The sequence below is a fragment of the Misgurnus anguillicaudatus genome, chromosome 23, assembly GCF_027580225.2.
Source record: "Misgurnus anguillicaudatus chromosome 23, ASM2758022v2, whole genome shotgun sequence".
Lineage (NCBI taxonomy): Eukaryota > Metazoa > Chordata > Actinopteri > Cypriniformes > Cobitidae > Misgurnus > Misgurnus anguillicaudatus.
Window position 1 is genome coordinate 30,017,660 of NC_073359.2, and position 17,594 is coordinate 30,035,253.

The window sequence follows — 17,594 nt, forward strand, 5'->3', positions numbered from 1 at the left end:
GACTTATGCTGTAGGCTGTGCGTATCCTGATAAGTACCTTTCAAAAAATCCAACAACAATTGTTACGTGACATGTCATATCCGAATGACATAGGAACCAGGAAGCTATAAAAGTGCATTGAACAAAGTCTCCTTCAGCTTTTTGTACATTGAAGGTGTAGCTGGGTTAAAATTATGATGTGTTGATATATGTTTACATTTTCATTTATTTATTTGTTTCATGTGAACTTTAGTCAAAACTTGTTCTTAAATGTTATGATGTTAAATAGGGTTTGTTTGTTGCACATGAGATGGCAATCAAGCATGCAGATTATGTTTCTGTCTCTGGGCACAAATTAGTGGCGCACCCACAGCTTTGTGCTGGGGTTTCTATTGGTTTTCCCCTGAAACACATTGAACGCTGATGGGCTTATTAGCTTCCTGTGTTCAGCACATGAGCGGAGATGAGAGATGTGCCTGGATAATTTATCATGCCTTTTGTATATTTTCTGCAGGTCAAAAAAATTTGCTGACCATATCATTGTCTCTGAGTTTTCATCTGTGCAACACAACCAAAGTAAAACTGTTACAAAAGGCAAAACATTTTGTCATGGAGATGTAAGACCTACAACATTTGTTTTCGCATAGCGATTTTCTACCCTTTTGTGAGCCAGTGTTGGCATATGTGCTGTGCTTTACTGGTTCGATCCCCAGCTTGTACCATATAAAAATAATTAGGGTAAAAAAAATATTAAAGTACCTGCTTACCAGTAAAAATCTAATAAACATCCTATCGTTTTCTCCATTTTTCAGTTTCCTATGTAGCTCATATAACTGCCAAGACAGCGTTCACTACGTCACAATGAGACTAAACAGTGAAATTCAAACCTCGTCACTGCCGGGAACTTTATTCTACTAACACACATTGTTTTGGGCCAGCTGTAAATTGTATGTTTTTTTTGTTCAATGAATGAGAATTTATTTTAAGAATCCAGGACAACAAGATGTTCCAGGACATGCTTTCTGTTATATTCCAAGTGTTTTTCAGGACTAAAAATGAGTTACCAATTTTTCAGGTTTTACAGAACGTGTGAAAATCCTGTGTATGTTGTTTAACAGGTTTTATCAGTGTAAGTGTTTAAAGGAACACGCCCACATTTTGGGAATTTAGCTTATTCACCGTATCCCCCAGAGTTAGATAAGTCCATACATACCTCTCTCATCTCCGTGCGTGCTGTAACTCTGTCTGACGCAGCCCCCGCTAGCTTAGCTTAGCACAAAGACTGGAAATGCATGGCTCCAGCTAGTATACTGCTCCCAATAAGTGACAAAATAACGCGATCATTTTCCTATTTATGTGTTGTGATTTGTATAGTCAAACCGTGTACAAATAACAAGGTGATATGAGACACAGCGATCTTTTAACAGTATACATACTGAGAACTATATTCTCTGAAGACGAAGCACTGCCGCATGGGCGGAGTGATTTGCACAATTCTGACCGAACTCTCTGCTCCTCACCAGGGGCTTCTCGTGTGCTGCGAGCAGATCACTCCGCCCATGCGGCAGTGCTTCATCTTCAGAGAATATAGTTCTCAGTATGTATACTGTTAAAAGATCGCTGTGTCTCATATCACCTTGTTATTTGTACACGGTTTGACTATACAAATCACAACACATAAATAGGAAAATGATCGCGTTATTTTGTCACTTATTGGGAGCAGTATACTAGCTGGAGCCATGCATTTCCAGTCTTTGTGCTAAGCTAAGCTAGCGGGGGCTGCGTCAGACAGAGTTACAGCACGCACGGAGATGAGAGAGGTATGTATGGACTTATCTAACTCTGGGGGATACGGTGAATAAGCTAAATTCCCAAAATGTGGGCGTGTTCCTTTAATGTAGAAATGTTAATAGTGCTCTGATATAAATGAGATTTGATCTAAATTCTTGATTATACTGAAGACAAAAGACAAAAGTTACTCACCACCGACATTAACACTGAATCTCCTCTGAATGGTTCGTCTTCTGCTGCTCATCTTCAGTTCATAATGTCCAGCATCTTCATATCTGATGTCTGTGATGGTGAGATCTCCGGTCTGATCATTCAGCTTCAATCTGTCTCTGATTCTCCCATAAAGAGTGAACTGATTGTTCTGTTTATTTGCTTCAGCAATCCTGTCATCACACCCAAAGATCAACAGTATCTGATCATAGCTTTTAATGTCAGGAACATCAGTGTTTATTGTGAGAGGATCACCGTTTATTGCTAACTCTGGCTTCACTTCACCTGTATCAAACACAGAGATTAAACAATTATAACAATGTCAGTCATTTTTTTTAATCATCTAACTGAGATTACTGATATCTAATTAACCTCATTTACAGCTCAACAGCTTAATATTTTCAGCAAGATCACAAAAATACTGGTCAGCAATCAGCATACTAAACACAGAACAATATTAAACTTGATAGTAAAGTTTGAAGACAAACTTTAAGTTGGCTTGAGAAAGCTTTGCCTGAAAGTTTAAAACAGAAAATTGAAAGAAGTTTTGTTTAGTAGTCTACCTGGCTGTTGCCATGTTTAAGCATGAAGCTAGCATTATTTAGCATGAAGCTAACATAAAGCTAGCAAGATTTAACATGAAGCTAGCAAGATTTAACATGAAGCTAACGTGATTTAGAATGAAGCTAGCATGATAAGTAATGCAAGTAATTTTATTATTTCCCCTCATGACTAAACTATGGGTGTTTCACATATAGTTCATTTTAAAATAACAAATCAGTTCACTTAAAGTAAGGGTTGCTTGAAAAATTGCATGAGATGGTCATGCGCATCTCGTCAGTAAAGCTGGTTCCTCCTAGTAAATCCCCATCAGCTGCTTTCAGATAGAGGGGCAACGCCTGCGATATGTATGCGAAATGGCCCTCCTCATTGCTTTCACATGTTAAAAAAAATCAAACCACAAAAGAACCCAAAAGCGAACCATACTCAGAACACCTCTGGATGTGGGCCGAGTACAGTTTGCATTTGTGTCCTTTTAGGGGGGGTCTGAGATCACTTGGTTTGTTCACATATAAACACTGAAATGCTCCGAGAGCTATTGGAGGGCTCAAATGAACTAGATGTGAAAACACCCATGAAACGTCTTCATTCAAGACCTGCAGAGAAACCCAAACTACCAAGAAAATGTAAAATTCATTAACACTGAATAAAAGATGAAATTATAAACCACTGTAGTATGAAGAAATTAATAAACTTCAAATATCTTCCTATCTACATTGACTAGTTCAGTGTATCTAAGAGCCATTGCAATATGAATATCCAGTAACTGCAATTTCAATATTTCTGTGATAGATTTACTATGTCAAGAAAAAATAATTTTCTTTGACAGCAGTAGTAACTGAACTAAAAGGCTGATGCACATGGACATTCAAAATCACATAATTCCATATTATAGTAGGCGAAAATCAGTATGCATAGCCAATATTCTTCAGTAAACATGATGTAAGAAATACCTGTATGGGTCAGGGGTGTTCAACAAACTCCTGGAGGTCTGGTGTCCTGCAGAGTTTAAAGCTTAAACCTGCCTCAACACACCTGCATGTAATGTTCTTTTGTGCTCTGCAGTTCACCTGCCCTCCAGGACCAAGTTTAACACCCCTGGTGTACTACTTCTTGTGAGATTTTTTAGTATGCATTGGAAGGACACTTTTTTCCAATGATGCTACAGGAGCTCAGGAGCCACTGAAATCAAAAAGTAAACAAATTAAAAAACACTGGAAATCTGTGAACCGAGTGGCTCTTTGAAGTGTAAGAGGTGTAAATACCAAGAAATATTTTCCATTTAGTTTCCCATGTTTTCCATATTGTTGTGGTTGTTGTAATTATGTGACTGATGGGTCAAAAACATATGGCTCACATGAAAATTAAATGATCAAACTCAGTACATACCATCACAGTATGACATTTCAGATGCACCCATTTAGAATTTACAAGTGAGTACATTATACAGTGAATTACTTATTAACTCTACATTAAAAATGTTCATAGAGAAATCGTCATAATAAGATCTATTATTCTGTATTCTATTGAAATATTTGATTTACTCACCACTGACAGTAATTGTAAATGTCTGATGTATGGTATAACCGCTGTTGCTGCTGATCTCTACTTCATAAAGTCCAGAGAGATCCATTCTGATGTGATTGATTTGAAGAGATCCAGTCTGAACATCCAGCTGCAGTTTGTCTTTGAATCTTTTATCTTCTGATATCTTACTGGCTGATTTATTGAAATGAGCTATACGAATCCCTTGAAATCTCCACTGTATTGCATCATATGTCTTGAAATAATGAACATCAGTGTGTAGAGTAACAGATTCTCCATCCTTTACTAATACTGACTTTAGTTGATCTGATTCTGGGTTAATCACACCTGCAGACACAAACAGAGACAGTTAATAAACTCATTCTTGAACTATTCAGGTCTTGACGGATCTAAGGTAAGGTTAAAACTACTTTGATCCCCAAAATATGAGTAATATTTTGCGAGGGACCTGCTTCGTAATGCCACCTATATATTCTATGTATTACAGCCCTATACTGTGTTAAGACAGATGATCATTAGAGAAGTTTGATTGGTGGTCTCTATAAAGGCTGATCAACAGAGACAATCAGATGACACGAAACCCACAAGACTCGCTGTTAACATTGTGTGGGTTCTGGCTAGAGGGGATACACCTACGGCCAACTATACAGATAGTGTCAGTACTGATTTGTCATTGACTCTCTGAATTTCCTACAAAATCGTCCTACTTGTCTTTCCTCACATAACAAGTAAAATGTCCCTTACCAAGCTTGCATGCGCAGTGAAAAGAATTCCAAAAAAGCTGACAGTAATGCATGGATTTCGGAACTATTTATGTGGGTGGGACAAGACATGAATATGAACTAAACTGTGCTTAAAATGTATTTGAAAAATGTATTTAGGAACCACTTGTAGTAAACTTAATCCCATCTTTGTATTACAGAAACAGTATGTTAAAAGTGCATTTTAGTTCATATTCATGGTGTCTCAAAATAACACAGTGAAGTACACTTAAATGATCTTAAGAACATCTTAAGAAATACTAAAGATTATTTTTTTGTATATTAAATACAAAATTAGTGTGCGAAAATAAAGCACTTTAAGTACACTAAAGTGTACTACTTTTTCACCTGGAATGAAATAAGGTAAGGCTAGACTTAAATTAGTCCATCGAGAATTGATTGGATTTTTTGAAGTTGGGTCATGTTGCTATTTGATAATCACTAAAATATTTTCTTGAACCCCACCCACCTGTCATACCATATGACGGGAAGTAAAGCAAGATCATTTTGAGGAAGAAATGTGCGTTTTTGATTAAAGATTATGAGCCTGAGGACACATGATTTTTTTAAACAATGAAGTTCACAGATTAGTCATTTGTAAAAAAAAAATAACATTCATTCCAATTTCTTTTCTAAGCATAAGTCTACCAATAACATTGTATTGTTTATAGAGTGATGAGTATTTATTAAAATGTATGTGATACTCACTTTTAACATTGAAACTCCTCTCTATAATCTGTCTTCTGACATTTATCCGTACTTTATAGGGTCCAGAGTGATGAGTTGTGATGTTGGTGATGGTAAGATCTCCAGTCTGATCATTTAACTTCAATCTGTCTCTGAATCTCCCATCAAGAACATCATCATATATGAATGTTGTTTTAGCTGCTCTATTAATATTAGCTATAGTATATTTTTGAGACCCAAATGTCCATGTTACTATCAGATTATCTGCTGTCTGTATGTCAGGAACATTAGTGTGTAGAGTAACAGAATCTCCCTCCTTCACTGACACTTCATCACCAAACAAACCTGCACACACAAACAGAGACAATTACTAACAGATTAAACTCTCAGTAAAAAGACCACTCCTGTTAAAAATGGTGAAACGTTGATACATTTGAAAAACAAAGAGTCAACATTAAAGCACTTCATGATACTGGGTGGTGTAGGAGACAAATAAACATGGTCTAATAAATAGGAGTATGCCCGTTTCTCAGTCGGAAGGCTGCATCCTCTGGAGGTCACATACGCAGGCTGCATGCATCATCAAGACAATTTCATGATTTTACATTACCTTTGGTGTGTAAGTATGTATTAGTACATGTTAACGATATGCGAAAGGTACAAACACCAAAGTAAATGATGACGCAAGTTATCATCTCCAAGTTATCAATCTCCATAGATTAAAGGCAATTGGTGTTTCAGCCTATAAGTTAACTCCTGTTAGCATTGCATTGTGAGCGAATCTTTCAAACATGGTAAGGAGCGTCACATTTCCTGCTGACGTCAGAGTATGTAGGGAAACAACGTACAGATTAGCTGGCCAATCAGGGACACAGCGCTTTTCAAATAGATGAGTTTTGTACAAAATCAGCGTTTAAGAAAGAGAGGAAAATCTATGGCCGGTTGCATAAACATAACTGAATTTCAGACTGTGTCTTAAGAACTAGTCTGACCAATTAGTTAGGGCTAATCAGTCTTACTATATGGATTTAAATTAAATCAATCTACCTTTTTATGCAACGTACATGAAACAGATATAATCAGTCTTGAAGAAAAAAACACATTACTAACTTTTCAGTCATAGTAGTTTATGCAACCTGCCACATGAGATACAAAAATGTACATTATGTGAAAAATAATGTGTTTTTAACCATAAACCACATTGTAATATACCAAATACATTAAATAATGTTTTAGCGATGAAATAGGCGCTCTTTAACTGAGTATTATATTACAACAATTTACTATTAACTAAGTATAATTAGTAGTTCTTTCTCAAGCATTAGTTTAGTTTGAAGTTTGTAGCACATATTATTTGTCTAGTCTTAAATATATTGTTAAATTTTAATCCTGGAGAACCCACGGGTCAAATTTGTCCAATGTTATTAATGCTAAAAGAAGGGTTCTTGGGTCTCCAGGGTTAAATAAATTGTTCAGAAGCTTATTTATTTATTGTTATTAATTATTACACGGCTCTCTGGAATGCTTGATTCTGATTGGTAAGTTGAGACATTTGCAGGTTCTTTCTTTTCAAATAATAACTGCTCCAAAATAATAACGCATAGCCGGTGCTACTTGTATGTTTTAAATCCCTCCGCGCCAACAAATATTACTGTTTGGCGCCATCTTGTGACAAACACTGGACAACCACAATTAAGAATGGAAAGAGCTGACTGAACTTGACAAAATAGAGCATGATAGCTACGAAGCCAACACACAAAAAAATACAGAATGGACATTAAAACTTCTCAAAGACTGGCTAAAAGAGAAAAAAATGGAGACAGACAAGTATGAAGCAGAGGATCTTAATAAGGTATTACGATCATTTTATGCATCTGTGCAAAGTTTCGCGGAAGGATAAAAATGTTAATTTAAAACAAATATGCCAATAAAATGTTTCAAATTCATATTCATGTCCAGTTTTTTTCTTATGTGGCAAGTAGCCGTGTAAAAAGCGGGATAATGTAGAGGCAGCCGGTAGTTATCGAGTAAATAAGCCCCTTCAGTGTGATACAAGACCCTCCACTTCGCGTCGGGTCTTGATCACACTGTCGGGGCTTATTTCCCGATAACTACCGGCTGCCTCTACATTATCCCTTACTTGGAACAGTTTAACATAGCACTTTATTTTATTTTAGAGAGTATTGTTTCTACTCATTATGTGCACATTTGAACATTATATTTAAGTTCAGGGTTTCGGAAAGTTTTATGGTTTAAAGTACTTTAAAACAGTGGTTCTCAAACTGGGCAGTGAGATGGTGCCGGGGGCCCCAGTTTTATAAAATTTTATAAATTACATTAATTTATCATAAATTTTGTGTAAAAATAATAATAATAAAAAAATATATATAAGACTACAAACCAACAGCACTACCATGTATAATAATTTTTTTGTTTCATTCAAATTCTAAGCTTTAGAATATTTTATGTCATAAATGTTCTTTGGGAGGCCGCAAAGGGATGTACCGAACCCAAGGGGCGCTGCACGCCGATAAAGTTTGAGAACCACTGCTGTAAAATGTGGTCTGCTCCTGAAATAAAAATTCAGAAAGATGTAATGCATTGTTTTTGTTAATATGATTCATATACAGTCTCTTTAAGGGTATGATCAAATTGTCTAGTCTTCAAACAAAAATCATAACAATTGAAACAACGAATCGCAATAGCCACATAATCGCACATAATGTATTGAATCGGCACACAAGTATCGGGATAGTATTGAATCGCCAGATTAGTGAATCGTCCCACCCCTACTATTTAGTTCCTATAACCTGAATTGGATCACCGGTATCGTTCAATTCTATGAGAGCTGTGTTGCGTTCAGTCATGGCAGAGCTGCAGCATGCACATGCGTAGGCAGGGAACTACACTAACCTTTTCCACTGGTGGCACTTGCGCTACCAACTTTTTCAGTTACTGGCGCAAAATATGATTTGGTCGCACATATTTTTTTCAAGTTATATTAAGGCGCTCTGGATAATAATGCACAATAATGAAACTGTATTGCATACAGATATGCTTTTTATTTTACTTGCCATCTTTTAAACCACATGCCTTCTTGTTTTCTTAAACGTTGCAGTGTATCCCACAGATCTGAAATTTACTTGTGGTGGTAGCCGGTGAAAAGGGCAATCATTACCCACTGACAAATAATGGTCTACTATACATGTGACGTAGAACTAATAATGTGTGACACAACACAATACTTTGATTTACTGAAAATTAATATTAATTTCACATTATATTTCATTAATCTAAACACCACAAACTTTCTTTGCCATTAACAAAGCTGACACTGTTTGTCAAAGCACCACGAAAACACTTACTGTTTTTGCACTGATATATGAAGCAATTAGACCCCTTTTATCAAACTCAATATAATACAATACTATGTATAGTATATTAATAGACAGTGCAGGTCTATAGATTATAAATGTGACTGATGTTATGACTGATGTTTTAATGGTAATAATTTCTATTAGATAGGCACTTTTACTGCTTCTGCTCTATCTTTCTATTTCTCTCTTGCCGATTTAAAAAGCTTAATCCACTAATTTTTTCAGATTTAAAAGTCTACTTGCTGTCCCGGTGACAGACTTTACATTGCTTTGCTCGTTCAGTGCAGTTGGCTTGACATTAGCACTTCTTTTTTGCTACAATCTCTGTCCAAACTTAATATGGATATGGTTTTAGAAAAGATATGGTTTATTAATAATAAGATTATTAAAAAAAATGTGAGAAAGAAAATGCAGCGCGTAGTCGTAAGAACCATCGCCATAGAAACCGGAGGCACGCTGAAAATGCACTCGAGCTTTAGCGCGGTAGCGCTAATGGCCGTTTTCCGATCGACTCGGGTTATAAACACAACATTAATCAGACTTGGGACCCAAAGTAATTAAACTAGGACCTAACCGGCCCCGACAGACCATTTAAAATATAAACCCGGAACCATACGGCTCCCGCGTCCTCAGTGAAGAAAGACCTCTGCTCAAGTTCAGAAACATGGAAGACACTGCGCTTGCTTCGCGTCCCACCACCCAATTCATTGAGAAACAGAGAGCACGCGAACGCACACTCATAGGGAGAGACACGACGTGCTTTCACACAAAATGAAGCCAACGTGTTGAAGGCTCAGAGCACGTTATAAAACGTATTCTTAAAATCCACATTTCTGTTTTAATAAATGCTCATAGTAAATCATAGCATATTGTCTAAAACATTAGGTAGCACATTTGCGACCCATTAAAAATTAGGGTCGCAACGGCAGTTCAAAAGGTCGCATATGCGACCATTTTGGTCGCAGTGTAGTTCCCTGGTAGGGCTGTCGCGGTGAAGGAATTTCCCTTGCGGTGATTTTGCGTGGCTCACCAGCACGGTATGCGGTTTTACCGCCTTCATTTACTAAAATAAAATTATTTTTTAAATCCAGAACAATGAGGTCAACTAATAGATGAAGGGTAGGCTACATGTATTTCCCCTAATGAAAAAAAAGATTAACACAAGCTATACTACAGCTAAATATATTTTTGAGAAAACAAAAATAAATTGATGAACATCATTTAGGCTTGTTAAGCGCAAAATAACAGAGCATCAGTCAATACAGAACACAGCAGTGTCTTAAAGAAATTAAAATTAGCCAGTATTTGTGCACCTGTAAATGTACAAAACGAATGTAATACAGAAGGCAATGCATAATAATTTAGGGCATTTTTAATCATATATTAGTAGATAAATTATATTATAACGTGTATAAAGTATGAAAACGAAGGTATCATTATTTTGGCTAAATTAAGCTGAAGAGGTCATATTTAGTCACACAGATTTGTCATTTCAGAACAAGCTTAAATGCTATCTATAATTACATTATATCCTGTGTCTTCCTTTGTCGAAAATATGTAGAATTATATGCGAGTAAAAAAGTAAAAAGCGGAAACGTTTAGCTCACGCGGAGCGAAGGAAAAGCCGTTAATAAAGCAGACTCTCCGTGTATAGAGGATGTGATGAAACAGTCGAGTCGGCAGATGATCATCAATGTTTATAATGTTTCACGCAGATACTGTTGATGAAAAACTTGTTTATCTAAATGTCTAGGTGAAAGTCAAGTGTGCAGTCAGTCAGTTGCATTGAGGAAGAGAATCAGTCGTGTTCACATGAATAATAATGACCAGTTATCATGATCAGCTAAACATTGGATTCTCCAAAATATGCAAAGTTCGCAGCATAGAAGACGTCCAAGAGTTTTGCTTGAGGTAGCAGGGCTCCAGACTGCCACAAATTGTGGCATTTTGCCACCAAAATTTGAGAGTGTGCCACTGAATTTTACATCCAGTCGCACATGTGCGACCAGTAAATTTGATATTTTTTTGTGATGTGACACTGAAATTGAAACAGCACATTGTACTTTCTGCATCTATCATTAAAGTATTTATTAGTAATACAGTGGAAATGAGTAGAAAAGTGAATATTTGGTTAGCATGTTGATTTACAGTGTGTGCCCCTAAATTTTCTGGTTGCGCCCGCTAAAATGTTCAGTTGGGGGCCACTGTGCTCCTAGTGAAAAAAGTTAGTCTGGAGCCCTGGGTAGTTAGTGGAGTCAAAAAGTTCGGTTCTGAAAAAAGTGAAGAGATATGCTTCAAACAGATGTTTAACGGGAGCGTCTCATTGGTGTGGCTGTTGATGAAATGCACACCGTTGATCTATGGTGAGTAATGTTGTTTATTTAGATGCTATTCGGTTGCGGCTGGTTATTTTAATAACTGACTTGTTGCCAGCTGGCTCGTTATTGTGGGGAGTCCAAAACTTGACGCTAGCGCTGTGTTCTTCACATCCAACCCTGGAGAGCCGGTGCCCTGCAGAGTTTAGCCCCAACCTTAATCAAACACACTACCTGTGATTTTCTATAGACACCTTCATGGTTCACGTCACAGGCGGTTCCCACTGCGCATATCGGGGTCAGAAAAGTAATTACAGCAGATTGAGTTGCGTATTACTTGGTATCGTAAAAAATGCCTACTTACGTCGTGGGCTGTGAAAATCGCACCAGGTCTTCCGTTAAGTTTTCGCGATTCATGCAGAATCTCAAAAACAAAAAATACAACATCTGCGGCTGCAAGCAATTAATGTGCAGACTGGGACAATGCAAATACCAAAGAGGCTTGTGTTTGTAGTGCTCACTTAATTTCAGGTAAGTCATCATTTTTCAGCCCTTTTACATTAAATTATAAAGCCTCGATTGTATGAACAGTTTGACCCCATGCTGCGCGCGCACCCGATAGTCATTCAATGTTTAATAACCTTGAAGGGGTCTATTGATCATGAAGACGTTAATTAGCTTGCTCAGGTGTGTTTGATTAAGGTTGGAGCTAAACTGTGCAGGGCACCTGCTCTCCAGGGTTGGATGTGAAGAACACTGCGCTAGACGAAACAAACTGTGATTGGTTGTTTGACATGTCGGTGAAACAGCCTCGTGGGCGGACTTTGTCCAGAAAAAGCAGCGAAAAACACCAGAGACTACAGCTAAACCAGCTTGCTACACCAGCAATTCCAGCTAAAACCAGCTCACTAGCTTATGCTGATCTTAGCTGGATTTTTCAGTAGGGTAAACACCTATGTTTATCTTCAAATGGTGTCTTCGGCTATGGTATTCTATAAAAAGACTAGTGATTTATCTTGCTCGTTTCACTTGTGTGTAATTAATTTCCAGTGTTTTTCTGCCACCACATTGCGCGCGCAGCTTGCAGTGACGTAACTGTGACGTCTACTCGCAAAAGCTCGAACTGTTGTTCATCCGGACCACGTAACGTCACTGTGTCGTCGCCGCCATTTTTGTATCCAGTCACAGCTGCGCGCTTTGCTTTATTCTATGGTCACAGCAGCCACAACTACCAGATGAAGATCAATAAAACACTCCCAGGAGGTTCACAACAAGATTAATTTGCCCGGGATATGTTGCGATGTTGGCTGTAACAACAGTCGTCAGAGGAACACCAAACTACAATTTTATTTTATTCTAAAGGAGTTAAATCGGCAGAATAAAAGATTGCATTCAACAGAAGTGACCAGGGATAACTTAAATTCTTGCCTAATATTAAATGATTAATAAAAAGTTCTCAAGTAATTCAATAATCAAGTAAAGAGTAAGTGATAAGAATATAAGAACAGAAAAACTAATTGTATTTATTACTAAATAAATAAATATAACATTAAATAGCAGATTGTTTTGATTCACATATACAGCTGTCACTTTAAAAGCTTACAGTAATTGATTCATGCATCCTAAAACACAACTAAAACATTTATATACGCCAATGAACATTTTGATTTAATTATGAGCGTACGTGACCGTAAGAACACAGTTCTGCATGTGCACGTTTGTTTTCATTAAGATGTACAGCCGACAGCAGACTTTCTTTTGTGTCCCAGCAACTTATTATAAGGACTACAAAATAATAAATTGTAATACATTATGATATTGCTATACCAGATCCTTGCAAAGACAGCAGTTGCACCAAGCAGGTTTCACCACGAGGACTTTTCATGTGTGTGTCATCATGAAATAATGCATTGTAGACCATTTCAAAATACTGGTCCAGAAACACTTCCTGTTTCAGTTTGTGACTGTTTTTTTTTAATAATTTCACATCTTTAAGATGTTTGTTTAACTTTTTGATTCAGTTCTATCCCTGCTGAAAAAAACAGCATACCAGCATATTGTGTTTTGGTGCTGGTTTGCTAGTGAACACCAGCTAAACCAGCATCATCACCAGCTAAACCAGCATTAGCGCCATCTAAACCAGCATTACCACCAGCATCCCATGCTAGTCATACCAGCATATGTTGTGTTTTGGTGCTGGTATGCTGGTGACCACCAGCTAAACCAACATAGACCAGCATAATTCCCATGCTGGTCCATGCTGGTTTTTTCAGCAGGGATATGTTCTGTTGGTTGTATTTTATCCCAACGTTTATCTAGTGTTAAAAAAGTAAAACAGGAAGTGCTTCTGGACCAGTGCTGTTTACATCTTTTAAAATGGTCTATAACCATTAAACTTAGAAATATAGTAGAGATAATGGTTTTATGTGAGAAGATGTGATTCACTGTTAACTGTGGGTTGCAGGGCTGTTAAATAGCGTGCTATGAGAGGGATTGGAAAGATTGTTCATTCGCGTTAGTAAAGTAAAGCCAAAAATATTCACCAAGTTGTCAACTCTATGTATAATAACAGATATAATACATTTAATGTATTTTTATGAGACATTTTTAATTTCTGGAAATGTTTAATACAGAATATGACAAACAATGCAAGATATCAAAAAGTCGACATTCTGGCAGCCGACATCTAACTCCCTAAAATCAGTATTTTGTCTCTGGTAAGTCCTCAATTAAACTAATAACGTTAAATGTGGGCATTTAGTGCATTAGATATGCTGTGTTAACTACCAAGACGAACACAAATATGGCGGCGGGCATGGTGGAAGTGAATACTCTTTATTTCCGGGGAAGTGAAAGCGAAAGTGTAGCTGCAGAAATGTTGATAATGTACTTACCGTTTATGAATACAGAGACGATGAAGAGAAAAGTGATCGTCTTCATGTTGATGCAGGTATGTTAAGTTAATCAGAGTTTAATGTCTGATCTCCGTGTGACAGAAACAGACATCCCACCCATAAACCAACTGACCGACAGAAGAACGACAAAAACACTAAACTAAGTTAAACACACACATAAATATATAATGATAAAATTAACGTATGCATTTGTCTGATTAATTTATTTCTACGATACTGAAATAATCCGGTCGCAAAAAAATTCAGTGCAATAAAGCAACTGAAATGGCGGAGTCCTCCACCCGTTATGTCTGTCTGGGTTCAAATGTGTAATGGTTCTGGTTAGAGGGGTTACATCTACGGCCAAAATCTTGTTGGGTTTAGAGTTAGGTTTGAGGGTAGAATTACAACGAAAACCAATGGCACTGGCTAGATCTGATACAGATACTGCCTAAATCTCGTTAAATTTAGGGTTAGGGTTAAGTTAAAAACTGCTCATGCGGCGAGTTTTCACGAGATTTTGGCCGAAGCCGTATCCCTTCTAGTCACAACCGTGTCTGATGATAAATACACAGCGACACCTGCTGATAAAACACGCAACAAACACTCTTCAAAATTAAAGACCCTCAATTTAAAACCTCCACATATCGAGTGTGCGAGTGGGGGTTGAAAAGGATGAGATGCAGCTTCAAATTAATATACCTCTGGTACTTTTTGGTCTAGAAGCCTAATCTTCATCTCTTTTAAAGAAGAGACTCTAGAGTTTTTCACTGAAGTGTCTGGAGTTGTTAATATTAAATACATAAAAAGTTATAGTATTAGGTTTATTTTAATAAATAAAACGCAATACGGTATATACTAAAACAATATATTAAAAACAATACAAATAAACTTTTTTTTTTGACCAAAATGTTAAAAACACGAAGCCATAAGTCTCAAGTAGTTTTTATCCAAATTTTAAAAAAGAAACAAAAAAATTTGGTTTCTGTAATACGTTTAGTAGTTTTACCAATAAGGGCCACTAGGTGTCAACGGGTTGCTGTGTATTATTTTTTTAAAAATTAGTAAAATACTGTCACTGCATTATTACTGTCACTCGATTATTATTACTACAAAATGTTTGAAATATAAAAACTAGGTTCTTGGGGCTTTCTAATGATATATAGATTGTTTATGTTTTTTGAGATTTATAACAGTATAAAAATATGTAATACCAAGTTGGCCCACTGGAAGGCCGATGACATTTTAGAAAATTGCTCTCACTGTCTCACTTTTCTCAAAAAGGTGACGAAACATGAAAACATCATTCTTAGAGCTTTTAGAGTTTGTTTACTTGCACATTCTGTTGTGGAATACCTTGATATCTGGATATATTGTTTATCTGGAGTTATTTTTTTAATTAGTTTGACATATTTAATTCAATTTGGCATTTTATATAGGCTATTATATATAAGATAAGTGGAGCTAAAGAACAGGATCTGTTCTATGAGACCTTTCTGAGATCTTTGAGAAAAACCTTATAGGTGGTGATAAAAACATCTTATCAATGTCGAGACAATGCTCCAAACTCCCTCTTTACTGGATATACATCTGTTGTGTTCATAGACAAGATATGTTTAAATTGTTTTGTTTATTTTGGGTGTATATTTTGGGCAACTAAAGGACAAAGGAAATAAAAAACAGCAGTATTAAGCCGTCAAAGCCCACAAAACCAAGCCAATTGAAAAGAACAAATAAAAATGTATTTTAAAAAAAATTTATTTAATTTAAGACAAAAATACAATGAACATCATTATCAAAGAATATGGTTAGCTATTTTAAGTGGTGGATGATGAGGGATTAGAATCTTTGTAAAGACACTTGAACCAGCACGTTTTTCTTACAAAATGAGAACATGGCAAAACATGCACCTGGTAGGCTAATTATCACGTTAGGGACCAATTGTCCACACAAAGATAGGAATACCAGTGTTTTTGTGACCTTGTGGGGACATTTTGAGGTCCCCATGAGGAAACAAGCTTATAAATCAAACAAAATGAAGTTTCTTGAAAATGTGAAGTAGTAAAAGGGTTTTCTGTGATGGTTGGGGTTAGAGAATGGGGTAGGTAAGGGGAATAGAATACACAGTTTGTACAGTATAAAATGCATTACATCTATGGAATGTCCCCACAAAACATGGAAACCAGAATGTGTGTGTGTGTGTGTGTGTGTGTGTGTGTGTGTGTGTGTCTGTGTGTGAAAATGCTTTTCTTTTTAGAAGGGAAACCTCTGTGCAATAAAATAAATCAATTCACTTCTAAAACTAGAACTCATCTTCTTAAATAAACATTCATTATGACACTTCATTTTTTAAATGTAATTTCCGTTAAACATTTTTAAAACATCAATAAATATTCATTCTCACCCTACTAAAAAGACCAGCTAAAACCAACATAAGATGGTTGGCTGATTTTAGCTGGTCTGCTAGCCTGGTTTTATCTGGTTACGCTGATGTAGCAGGCTGGTTTTATCTGGTTATGCTGGTGTAGCAGGCTGGTTTTATCTGGTTAAGCAGGCTGGTTTTATCTGGTTAAGCTGGTGTAGCAGGCTGGTTTTATCTGGTTATGCTGGTGTAGCAGGCTGGTTTTATCTGGTTAAGCTGGTGTAGCAGGCTGGTTTTATCTGGTTAAGCTGGTGTAGCAGGCTGGTTTTATCTGGTTAAGCTGGTGTAGCAGGCTGGTTTTATCTGGTTATGCTGGTGTAGCAGGCTGGTTTTATCTGGTTAAGCTGGTGTAGCAGGCTGGTTTTATCTGGTTAAGCAGGCTGGTTTTATCTGGTTAAGCTGGTGTAGCAGGCTGGTTTTATCTGGTTATGCTGGTGTAGCAGGATTATTTTAGAGGGTATTTGAAAACTTTTTAGTCATGCTTGTCTTGTGCTGGTCAGGCTGAGAGACGTTTTAATAGTCATCGATGCAAAATACTTTGGTTGTGGAACTATTGCAGATCTGACATCAGCTTAAACCTGATATACACACACTAAAGAGCTCTTCACACTTAAAGTAATTCACACTAGGTTATTCTTAACCCCATGTTAATGGAATCCTGGTAAATCCTAAATTCCTAAACCCTTGGTTAGGTGTCTCCAACCCTGTTCCTGGTGAGCTATCATCCTGCAGACTTCAGTTCCAACCCGGCTCCCACACACCTGTCTGTAATTATCAAGCAATCTTTATTTGTTGTAATTGGGGTCATAACATAACTGCTTCATTTCAAACTGCTTGTGTTTGGCACCACAATGCAGGGTTTACCCTACTTCTGAGCAGGGTTTCATAACCCTAGATTAATTTCAGGGATATCCCCACTTCTAAATTACAAATGTGAAATGTTCCTTAACAGGGTTAAAAGTGGGGGTTTAGAACGAAGACAACCCGTGGGCTAAGCATAGTGTAAAAAGCCTAATACAGTTGTGGACAAAAATATTGGCCCCCTTGGTAAA

The 17,594-nt window shown here is 36.9% G+C and overlaps 1 protein-coding gene across 2 annotated transcripts; it reads right to left on the reverse strand.

The window, feature by feature from the left end:
• Positions 1-1,939: 1,939 nt before the first annotated feature.
• Positions 1,940-14,520, reverse strand: LOC141359245 (uncharacterized). Of its 2 annotated transcripts, XR_012365655.1 has the most exons (5): positions 14,121-14,520; positions 5,556-5,879; positions 4,090-4,413; positions 3,495-3,723; positions 2,134-2,265 (listed from the first exon to the last, which is right to left on the reverse strand). XR_012365655.1 is itself a non-coding variant. In XM_073861367.1 (4 exons), the coding sequence occupies exons 1-4, from the start codon at positions 14,164-14,166 to the stop codon at positions 1,955-1,957; spliced, it is 1,005 nt and encodes a 334-aa protein (XP_073717468.1). In that variant the 5' UTR covers positions 14,167-14,512; the 3' UTR covers positions 1,940-1,954. The 2 variants fall into 2 exon arrangements, 1 of the variants encoding a protein (XP_073717468.1); XM_073861367.1 differs by lacking the exon at positions 3,495-3,723 and having other exon boundaries at positions 1,940-2,265; positions 14,121-14,512.
• Positions 14,521-17,594: the final 3,074 nt, after the last annotated feature.

Coding starts and splice junctions, on each gene's coding strand:
- LOC141359245 (XM_073861367.1), bottom strand. CDS start 14,166: ATGAAGACGATCACTTTTCTCTTCATCGTCTCTGTATTCATAAACG. Junction 5,880..14,120: donor CGTCTCTGTATTCATAAACG/GTAAGTACATTA, acceptor TTGTGTGTGCAG/GTTTGTTTGGTGATGAAGTG. Junction 4,414..5,555: donor GAGGAGTTTCAATGTTAAAA/GTGAGTATCACA, acceptor TTGTGTCTGCAG/GTGTGATTAACCCAGAATCA.